Consider the following 10698-nt stretch of genomic DNA (forward strand, 5'->3'; position numbering starts at 1 on the left):
CTCTGCTCCTGCCCCTTCTCTCTTCCTACAGCTTGCTGCACTAATTCTCCACCTCGTTTGTCTTGTCCTCTCCTTCCTCCTTGCGGTCGCTCATCGTCATTTTCTTCTCTCCTCCAAGTTTTGCCTCCTCTCACTTCTCCTCTGCAGTTTCGGTGGAAAGAGGCCAAGATCCTCAATGACCCCGACGATCGGTAGCTCCGCTCCTGCTCCTGCTCCTGCTCCTGCTCCTGCTCCCGCTCCCGCTCCTGCTCCTGCTCCTGCTCCCGCTCCCGCTCCCGCTCCCGCTCCTGCTCCTGCTCCCGCTGCTCCAGCTCTTACTCCTCTCTCCTATCCCCTCTCCCTCCCTCCCTTCTTCCTGCCCCTCATTCACCAGCCTCTCTCCCTTCCTGCTCCTGCTCGTGCTGCTCCTCTACCTTCTCTCAGATCTTTCGCAGTTCTCACCCCGGACGGCAAGCCCTACCTCGCTATCGGCACACCGGGAGGAGGAAGAATAACCTACACAGTCTTCAATGCGCTCCTCGCCATCCTCGACCGCAAGGAGACGCTCAAGGTCTCCAGGCTCCTTCCTGCCCCTGCCCCAGCCCCTTCTGCTCCTGCTCCTGCTCCTGCTCCTGCTCCTGCTCCTGCTCCTGCTCCTGCTCTCTTCCATCTTCTGCACCTGCTCCTCCTGTCTCTCTTGTCATTCCTTCTTCCTCTCCTCGTGCTTCCTCCTTTCCCTCTCTCGACTGAAGGTTGTGCGACAGGAAGCAATCGATGCCCCCCGATGCATCTCAATGAACGGCGTGACAGAGCTCGAGTCAGGTGAGCGAAGCCTCCGCTGCTGCTGCTGCTGCTGCTGCTGCTGCTGCTGCTGCTGCTGCTGCTGCTGCTGCTGCTGCTGCTGCTGCTGCCGCTGCTGCCGCTGCTGCTGCTGCTGCTGCTGCTGCTGCCGCTGCCGCCGCTGATATTTCTCAGCGTACAACTGCAACTGCTCTGCAGCTCTACCAGACGACCTCTACCTCGTCAGCGCTCTTCGTGCCCGCGGCCTTCGCTTCACCACCTCCCCCTCCTCCTCCACCTCCCCTACCTTGAAGCCGCACTCCTCCTCCCCGACGGCTCCATCTCCTGCTATGCTGACCAGCAACGAATGCAAACAGCGCAGGGTGAGTCTCGTGCGACCTGACCTGACCTGACCTGACCTGACCTGACCTGACCTGACCTGACCTGACCTGACCTGTCCTGTCCTGAATTCTTCTCTCTTCATCTTACTTTTCTCGTCATCAGCGTTCTGTCACGGCAAACTCGACAAGAGCGGCTGGAGGAAGTGAAAGGGAGGAAAACAGAGCATGTGAGAAATACAAGTAAACAAGTGAATCAAGTCGTTCATAACTTCTTGGTCCCTCCCCCCCCCGCTCCTCCTCCTCCTCCTCCTCTGCCCCGCCTCCCTTTCTTTGCCTCCCTCTCCTCCCCTCTAAAGTTTCTCCTCTCCTCCTCCCTTGCGCTCTTGGGGAGTCGCAAGATGAGGAGGACAGCATTGACGGGTACCTGAAAGAAGACGCGGAGAATCCTGCAGAGGATGATTCAGAGTTGAGGGGAGGCAACTTTGAGGACAGGGTAGATGAAGAAAGGAGGGAGGAGGGAGGAGGGAGGAGGGAGGAGGGAGGAGGGAGGAGGGAGGAGGGAGGAGGGAGGAGGGAGGAGGGCGGGAAGAACGTGAAGGCGTGATGAATGGAAATGAGATGAGGAAGGAGAATGGAGGAAGGGGGGAGGGGGGAGGAGCAGGAAGGAGGGATGAAGGAGGAGGGAGGAAGGATGAAAGAGGAAGGACTAGACAACAAGGAGGGAAAGAGGAGCGTTGGAAGAGGAAGTGGAGACCTGTCGATGTAGTGCTCGTGGAAGCTCAGGGAATTACAAGGAAGGAAACCAGCCTTCATGTAGAGACTAAGAGCATGAGAGTTGTTCTCCTGCTACATGCTTCAGTCCTGTCCCTCCCTCCCTCCAACGTTCTTCTCCTGTCCCAACCCTCCTCCTCTATCCCCTCCTTGCCTCTCAACTCACTACCACCACAACCTACTCCTCCTATCCCTCTCCCTCCCTCCCTTCTTCCTCCTCTTCCTCTCCCTCCCTCCCTTCTTCCCTCTCTCCATCTCTCTTCTCCTACTGTGTTGCACGCTCTACTTTGAGCTATCCACCCGCTTTCCCTTCCCCCCCCCCCCCCTCCTCACAACACAACCTCCTCCTTCCTCCTCCCGTCCCACCTGTACATGCAAGTAGATTGACTCGACTGCTCCATCCTCTGCCGCTAGAGACTCCGCGTCCAGAAGAAGAGCATTTCCAACGCCGTGACGACGAAATTCTTCCCTAAAAATGGAGTGAGGTGAGCAAAAGAAGATTTACAACATCTCAAGAAACAATTGACTTGAACATCTCCATCCTCCACCATCGTTTCGATACGGATCTCTCATCATCATCATCACCACCACCACTACCACCACCACCATCGTCATCATCTCTTCGTCATCGTCGTCGGTGGCCTCCTCCTCCTCCTCCTCCTCCTCCTCCTCATCGTCATCATCATCATCATCGCCGTCGTCATCATCATCATCAATCGTCATCATCATCATCATCGTCATCGTCATCATCTCCTTATCTCATTCTCATTCTATTTCTCTTCCTTCCTCCTTATCACCTGACGCTCATCGAAGACAAGTAGATCCAGCTTCCCAGCAAGCTGCTCTTGTTGAACGACGCATGTGTAATCACGTCGAGAGATCCAAGAACAACTTCGGGATGAAACATCTGCCATAACAACAAGGAATTGAAGAAGTAAAATGTCTGACATATCTCAGATGTGAGATTCTATACTTGACTTGTCATTGCCGTTCTCCTCTTCTCGTACTCTTTTTTTGTGCACAGACCTGAAGAAGGCGTTAAGAACCTCCTTCACAATTTCTTTATCATCATCGTCTCATTTTTGTGTTCCCCTTCAAACTGGGCGGGAGGAGGAGGAGAAGGGGCGAACAAGGAAGGAAGAATAGAAGAAACAACAAGGGGGAAGGAGTAGTAGGAAGAAGGAGTAGAAAGGAGGGAGGAGGGAAAAAGAGGAGAAGTAGGAAGGAGAAAGAGGAGGGAGGAGGGAGGAGGGAAGATGAGGAGAAAGGAGTCAAGAGAGAGAATATTTTCAGCTTCATCTTTCACCCACCCAGTTGGAAGGACTCATTCAAATCACTTTGCATCATCTCCGTTGCCAGCCTGATCACCATCAAGACAGAAGTTGACATCATGAACAAACAAGGTCCTTTCATACCTCTCCAGCTCCACAGATCGACAGCGAGCGGCTGCTACACGATATCGTGTCTTGTAGCTGCAATGCATCAGTGAGATTCAAGACAGGAATATATCTCTGCTGTTATGATCGTTAGATAAGCTCAACAACACATCCAAGTGTCAATCAGTTCGACCATGCGTTCAACATGGTTCGAGCAAATCTTTCAGTCGTCTTCTAGTTTGTTTCTCTCTCAAACATTCGAGGAGGAAAGGAGGACATGTTGTAAATTTACCTTCCTCCAATCCATTCTCTCAGCCTGTCGATGTAATTCTTGCTCTTTGCACTGACAGGAAGATTATGATATGCCATACTGTCTCGTCCAAACGACTTGCAACGCAAATGAGCGATGGCCTGAAAGTGACGATCATCAGATTTATCAAACAAACTTCATGTAAGACATAGCGGTCTCCATGTCAGACATTCAAATCGCACGCTCCTCCCATCGTATCTACCCTTAAAAAGATACTTCTACCTTGTAACACTTTGCAACATGTACACCCTCTTTCACTCACCTCTACATCTTCCAACGTCGCTTCTTTGACTTCGATTGCAATGGATCCACTCAAAAAGTTCTCATCAAACATGCGCCAGAGAGCATCGTGATGGGAAGAGTTGGTAAATTTCTTCTCATCTCCTCTGCTCGCTTCACTTTCCCGTGCTCTCCTCATGACAAATTTCCTTGTCATCTTCGTTCCATGTCTGACATGGCAATCGCAATGATTACATGATCTGCTCACTGCCATGCCATTTCTCGCAAGTGTTTGTGTTGGCAGCGACGAAAATGCGGAAAGGACCAAGAAAGTTTCACTGCACAGTAGAAAGAAAAACAAGAGCTCGACGATCATGGTGGGTGAAGTAAGTGAGAGTGGCATCTCAACGACTTTACATGTCGTGATCTCTTGACTTGGTCATCTTCATAACTTCAAGCACCTTCGCTTTGTCCGATCATGCGAGTTCCGTTCAAATTTCATTTCCCCAATACAAAGCCTTGCCAACATCTTGCTTTTCACACACCTCTTGTCATACATCATTCTACCCTTTGTGCTTCATGTTAACCTTGATCTTCCTCTCCTACCATCTCCTCTTGTTCAGTCTCCTCCGCCTGCCTCTCCTCTCCCCTCCTCTCCTCTCCCTTCGCACTCCTCCGTCCCTCTCCCCGACACTCTGGCCCCCGAATTTGGAACTACCCCCTCATGACTTATTCTCCATTACCTACCCTACCAAGTTAGATGTAAAATAGGGGGGAAAGGGGGATCTTGTGACCACCCTACCCCCTGGATGATTTAGCCAAGAAACAAGGTGGATGATGCTGATGACGATGTTGTCGTTGAGCTGATCTGGTGGTGGTGGTGATGAATTCGTCTTCGTCATCACCACCATAACACATAAGGTTTTCATCGAATGATGATGACGAGGACAGCAACGGTGTGATGGCATTCATCTAGAAGAAGCGCATCCAAATCTAACTCTGTCTACCTGATCTCCTTTCCCCTTGCTTCCTCCTCTCTGTATCATTGGAAGCTTGAGCCTTCCCAGTGTTACTGCAGTCGGTCGAGTTTGACTCGTTCAATTTAGCATTGATGTGGTTCGTCAACGGCTCAACCAACCTGGGACATGAAGTTACGATCATCAAATATTCTTGAAAACTCAACAGAGTTACCAGGAAAGATTCGATTCTCCAAAGATGTCTTCAATGCTGTTTGCATCTTGCAACAGACTCGAGATCTGTGAAACATTGTTCGTCTCGGTCAAGCATGAAGGCAATCTTCGTCTCTGGTCACCTGAGGGTCGGAGAGGAATGATTCGCTGATATCACTGTAGAGGTTGGGAATCGCAGCTGAATCTGCTTGCTCGGTGTTTTCTTTAGCTAAAATTTGATCCAGCCAATCAACACCCAACTTAAGGTGGAAATCTGACCAATTAAAAAAGAACTTACCTGTTTCAGTAATTTGTTTGGGCTTTTCGTGAGAGACTGCAACGTCCTCGGTGGTTGTTTGTTGCACAGGCTGTACGTCCACCGTTGTTCTCGAGACTTTCCTTCTCTTATTGCTGAGGGTAAGCAGTCAATCCCCTCCAAAGCAACTGTCTGGCGTCCACTACCTTTCCTGTACAGTCTGAGTTTCTATTCTTTCTGAAAGCATGCAGTCAGTGAAGTTAGAGGAAAGCTATATCACAACTTGAGGGATCAAAATCACCTTTCAAATCTTCACAGCTCTTCGGCTTCGATGGATGGGACAATCCACCCATTTGCAAAGATCGCATTATCTTGTAGTCCTCCAACAATCTCGCCATGTTCTCCATCACCTGACAGAGCAAAGGCGTCATGCTGCAATCCTGTAAAGGATCGTACGAGGTAGCGATGTACGCAAGGCAAACCTACATTGGATACATGGTTTGCTGTGTTTGGATCATTCCTTTTACGTCGCCATAGGTCAGGTATGGTGAAACAGAAGGTAGGTAGACTAACATGTACATTGAGGAAATCTTTTCCCTTTGTTGCTTTTCTTCCTTCAGAGCAACATATTCTTCCTACGAGCTGAGTCAGGTAGGCTGCATTCAACTCTGTAGAGCAACCAAAATGGAACACAGATTCTTGACCCCCTTCCTGCCAGGTCGAATCGAGGACAGAGTTTCCCTTGCCTCGTGCTCAAACCACTTGATGGTGTTTGGAAATTTATCCTTATCTTGCCGAAGAAATCCTAGGACGAGGTGCGAGATCTCGGCTCGGCGCATAGCTTGGGGATCAGAGAAATCGGTCTTGCGGTGTGCATCAGCCATACTTGGTGGTCAAGGAATCTGGGAAGAACAGTCAGACCATGTGAGATTGATTCTTTCTCTTCAAACAACACAAATCGTTGGTGACCCCAATCTTGGCATTTAAACATTATCAAGTTCTCGACACATCATATTATCCCTTCCTCTCATCCTCTTAGCCATTGTCTCCGCTCCCCTCTGCTCTGCTCTGCTCTGCTCTGCTCTGGCTGCCATTCTACAGCTTTTTCCCCCGCCAAATCTCCCAGCATTCGGATGAATGGATACGAGTGGGGAAGAGGGTCCCGTCCGGCCGCTGGCATTATACTTGAGGAGTCGACTAGTACTTTTCAGTCAATAAAAGAGTTGACATTTTGTACGGGGGGGTGGGGTGATACCCGGAATGATATGGAGAGGGTAGGGTATTGATTGAAATCTCAAGGGTGGGTAAAGCAAGTACACAAATAGTTGATTTTCACCGGGGAATCGGGGGTACTGGCACAGACGGTAGGTACACTTCGTCATGGTAGGGTACTATGGAGGAATTCTATACGGGTAGGGTATGAAAATGTCTTCTACGACCAATGAAGACGGTGGGGTGGGGTAGTCAGAGTGTCCTCTGTCAGGGGTGGGTAGTACAACAGATTGTCCAAATCTTCATAGAAGGTGGGGTGATTTTCAGGTCAAATAAGGGGGTATGGTAGATAAAGAGGGGACAGGGAGGGGGTACGGTGTGACGGCACCGGGTGGTTGCGGTTAAAATGCTCGCAAAAGTAAATTGAGACTTGATGAGCGTCTGTAGGAGAGTGAAGGAGGAGAGTGAAGGAGAGGAGAGGAGAGGAGAGGAGAGGAGAGGAGAGGAGAGGATGCAATGATAGAGAAGAGGAGGACACGGTGACTTGATAGGATGAGGGCGAAGATAGGTGACAAGAGCGAGATGAAAGCCAGGCAACTGAATCTCCAACAGATGAATCGTGTTTGCCGAAGAAGTGCATGATGAGAGATAGATCAACAATGGGCTGAGGGTTTAGGGCTTAGGGGTCTCCGGAGAGTTGCCTACACAGGGTCTGAGCACCAAGTTGCAGGAAGATTTTGTTGAAATTGACGTAATGCTTTTGCTTACTGTATTCCTGAATCAGGAGTGAAGAATCAGATGTTCGGAATGCGACAGCTCGTTGAACCTTGGCATGGGCTTTTGTCCACAGTTGATGACGCTGACGAGTCACACTAGATTGATGCGAGCACGATCAAGGATTCAGACTTGCTGCTCCGAGTTCTTGAGGTCTGAATGACTTTACCGTGCATGCGTCATGCAGTCCTCAGCAGCTAAGGTTCTGGTTCTCTGAGCTCCAATCCAGCTGGTTGGCATCAGTATGGCGAATAAGGTAGCTCCAGAAGACGAAGTCGGTCATGAGAAGTTGGCTGCGAAGCGGGTCCGGTTTTCACGTCAGGAGACTATCACTTGGCACAGTTGCTTTGTTCCAGGTACGACCGTGTATTCCCTTCCTGTCTCGCTTGGGATGGTTCGATCTGAACTTGTGGGGCAGGTTCGAATGTGCTGGAGCCCTACTCAACGGGGAGGTTGACGTGGGATTTGTGGATCATCTTCCTTCTGGCAGTGACTGTTTTCACCGTCCCTTACGCGCTCGCCTTTCAGAGCTCTTCCTGCGGGAGCCAGAGGTCAGGCGGAAAGGAGGCGGGGATGGGAGAGTGTGACATGAAGCTGCAGGGGTCTAGGAGACACCATCTTCCTGTGGTTCATGGACGCATGCTTCTGGACGGACATCTTCATCCACTTCAACACTGCCATCGTCGTCACAGACCCTTACACGTGCAAGATGGAGCTCGTGTTGTCCAGGAGGGAGATCGCCAGACAGTACCTCAGACTCTGGTTTTGGTTAGACGCGTTCGGATCTCTTCCTGTTCAAGCGATCGAGGATGCGCTTTCTTCGGGAACTTGCTCGCTCTCGTCCATAAAAGCTCTGCGGTTCAATCGACTGGTGATGGCCGAGCCTGACGAGCTGATGTCCTCTAACCACAATCTCAGGCTCGACTTGCTCGTCTGGCCAAGCTGGTTCGACTGTTGAGGCTTGCCAAGTGGAATCGCATCATCACGAAGCTCAAGGTTCCCGTTCTTGCTGTTAGTCGCGCGGCTTACCGAGGACCGCAGGACTCTCTTGCGATCCATCCGGGTTATCTCAAGCTGCTGGAGATGGGCTTGTTTGGCATCGTCCTGGCGCACATCCTCGCGTGCATCATCTACGGTTACGTGGAAGTGGAGTCAGTTTCCTCCCCGTTCCCCACCTGGGCGAGCGAGGCGTCCATTACCATCCCGGGGTCTGGTATCTTCGTACTCAAATGCCCTGACATCTCCCTGGATTCTCAGGGGGACGCTCTCCCTCCCTGCCACGAGTACTCGCTCTCAGAAGTCAACTGCTCTCGCACTGTCATTAGCTTCACGTCCAATGGTCAGCAGGTCAGTTGTCTACAGCCGGACTCTAGCTGGAAGAAGGAGGCGCCTGACCTAGTCAAGTATGTCATGAGCTTGTACCTGATCTTCATGACTCTCACAACGGTCGGGTATGGTGACCTGACCATGAAGAATATCTACGAGATGTTCCTGGGCATCGCTGTGATGTCGGTCGGGACAACGGCGTTTGCCATCGTTGTCGGCAACATGACGGACCTAATCGGCAACTTGGACGTCCGAGCTCTAGAGCTCAAGGACAAGATGGACGAGCTTGACGACTTCATGCACCAGGAAAACCTCCCGATCAACCTGAGGGTCAGGACGAGACGTTTCTTCGAGCATGTGCACAATCACTCAAGGGAAGTTCCTCCTGTTGTGCGGGAACTCCCCATCACCCTCCAGTCGGAGGTCTCGCTGTACCTGTATGCCGATTTGATCAGAAAGGTTCACTTCTTCAAACGTTGCAGCAAGGAGTTCGTCACGGACGTGGTGAGGAGGTGCAAGCCAAGGACGCTGGCACAGAGCGACTTCCTTTTCCTGGCGGGAGAGTACGGGGACAGCATGTTCTTCATCATAGATGGGACTCTTGAAGTGCAGGTTGACGCTCAAAACAACATCTTCGCCCTGCTGGAGAGCGGGTCCCACTTCGGGGAGAAGTGTGTGCTGGGGATAGAGAAGTTCCGTCCTGTCACAGTCAGAGCTCTGACTTGGTCGAACCTCTTCTCGTTGAGTTCAGACGACCTGGAGGAATGCATCTACCGCCATCCCGACTCGCACGAGATGTTCTTGTCCATCTCTTTCAGCGGCATTGACTCTCAGATCGCCACCCTCTCGTCTCCGGCTATGAAGGCGAAGAAGAAACCTCGGATGCTGCAGCACCTTTCCAGCCTCCTCTCCTCTGACATCATCCATGAGCACGAAGGCAATGGCGAGAATGCGCGTGGTAGCGGTCACGGGGAGGCGCCGGGAGTGCTCAAGAACAGCATGTCGGACGTCGTGCAGGATGTGAATTCTGCTGTGCAAGGAAGGCAAGAGCAGCAGCATCCTCAGATTGTGAGGAGATCGGCAGGAAGCATGCACAGGAGAAATTCTGACCCGAGATTGAAAGAGATCTCCATCGCTCAAGCGCAGAGGCTCGAGGACGGAGCGTAAAGGAGCTGCCGCCTGTTGTCCAGCGGGCGATGAGGAGGACAGAGTCGAATCAACTCGCCAGTGTGGTCGGGGCGAGCCTGTCCAAGTTGGTTGTCGAGACTCCAAAGGCTCAAGTCGACTTTGATATGCTGGAGCGCTACAACAAGGTAGGAGGAGGGAGAGGGAGAGGGAGAGGGAGAGGGAGAGGGAGAGGGAGAGGGAGAGGGAGAGGGAGAGGGAGAGGGAGAGGGAGAGGGAGAGGGAGAGGGAGGGGGCCGGGAGGAAGGGAGAGAGGCAGGGAAGAGACATCTCACGCTTGTCCCAGCAACGCGAACTGTCGAAGGAGAAGCGGAGGAGGTTTGCCGAGGGCATTGTGAGGCTGGAGAAGCTTCTGAGGAAAGAACTATGACGGCGTCGTGCAGCGTAGAGTGGAGGACAGAGAGGGTACGAGGGGAGGGGGAGGAGGGAGGAGGGAGAAGAGGGAGGGAGATGAACATTGTGGATATCGTCAGGGTAGGGAGGAGAGAGGAGGAAGCGAAGTTGGCAGGATCCTGGAGAAACAAACAATCAGGGGAGATGAAGGGAAGGCAAGGGGAAGGGAGAGTGTTGTTTACGAGAGAGAGGGAGAGAGCTCTCAAATTTTTGTCTGCACATCATTTAACAACTTTAGAAAGAGTTGATTTACATACGAAATAAAGCACAAATACTCGGAGATGAATTTTAAGCAAATTTGATAGTAAATGAACTACAAATACGTTTGAAACAATAGCAAACATGTCTGACGGGAAATCCTCTGAGACGACTTCAAGTATACACATCCCAGTGACAAGCGAATCACCATGATATGTGTCAGGACCGAGGTTCTCATGTGTTTGATCAAAACACGTATGCATATCAGTATAACACCTCTATGCCAACTACAACACATGTTCACATCATGCTGAGATCTTCTGGAAATGAGGACAATTTCACTTCGCAACGAGACGATCAAGGACACCAACCTCTCCCTCCTCCCTGCTCACAACCTCGCCTCCCTTCG

General features: G+C 51.3%; 2 protein-coding genes across 2 annotated transcripts; one reads left to right on the forward strand and one right to left on the reverse strand.

Moving 5' to 3' along the window:
• Window positions 1–3173: 3173 nt before the first annotated feature.
• On the reverse strand, window positions 3174–5599 carry GUITHDRAFT_139673 (hypothetical protein; the record flags this gene model as incomplete). The annotated part of the gene is made up of 11 exons (XM_005831341.1): window positions 3174–3231; window positions 3287–3343; window positions 3540–3658; window positions 3820–4006; window positions 4045–4114; window positions 4784–4914; window positions 4968–5032; window positions 5089–5219; window positions 5244–5356; window positions 5408–5438; window positions 5503–5599. 11 exons carry the CDS (start codon window positions 5597–5599, stop codon window positions 3174–3176), a joined length of 1059 nt encoding a protein of 352 aa, XP_005831398.1.
• Window positions 5600–7431: 1832 nt separating this feature from the next.
• Window positions 7432–9680, forward strand: GUITHDRAFT_109541 (hypothetical protein; the record flags this gene model as incomplete). The annotated part of the gene is made up of 4 exons (XM_005831342.1): window positions 7432–7543; window positions 7606–7738; window positions 7788–8058; window positions 8106–9680. 4 exons carry the CDS (start codon window positions 7432–7434, stop codon window positions 9678–9680), a joined length of 2091 nt encoding a protein of 696 aa, XP_005831399.1.
• Window positions 9681–10698: the final 1018 nt, after the last annotated feature.

This window comes from Guillardia theta (genome assembly GCF_000315625.1).
Source record: "Guillardia theta CCMP2712 unplaced genomic scaffold GUITHscaffold_40, whole genome shotgun sequence".
Lineage (NCBI taxonomy): Eukaryota > Cryptophyceae > Pyrenomonadales > Geminigeraceae > Guillardia > Guillardia theta.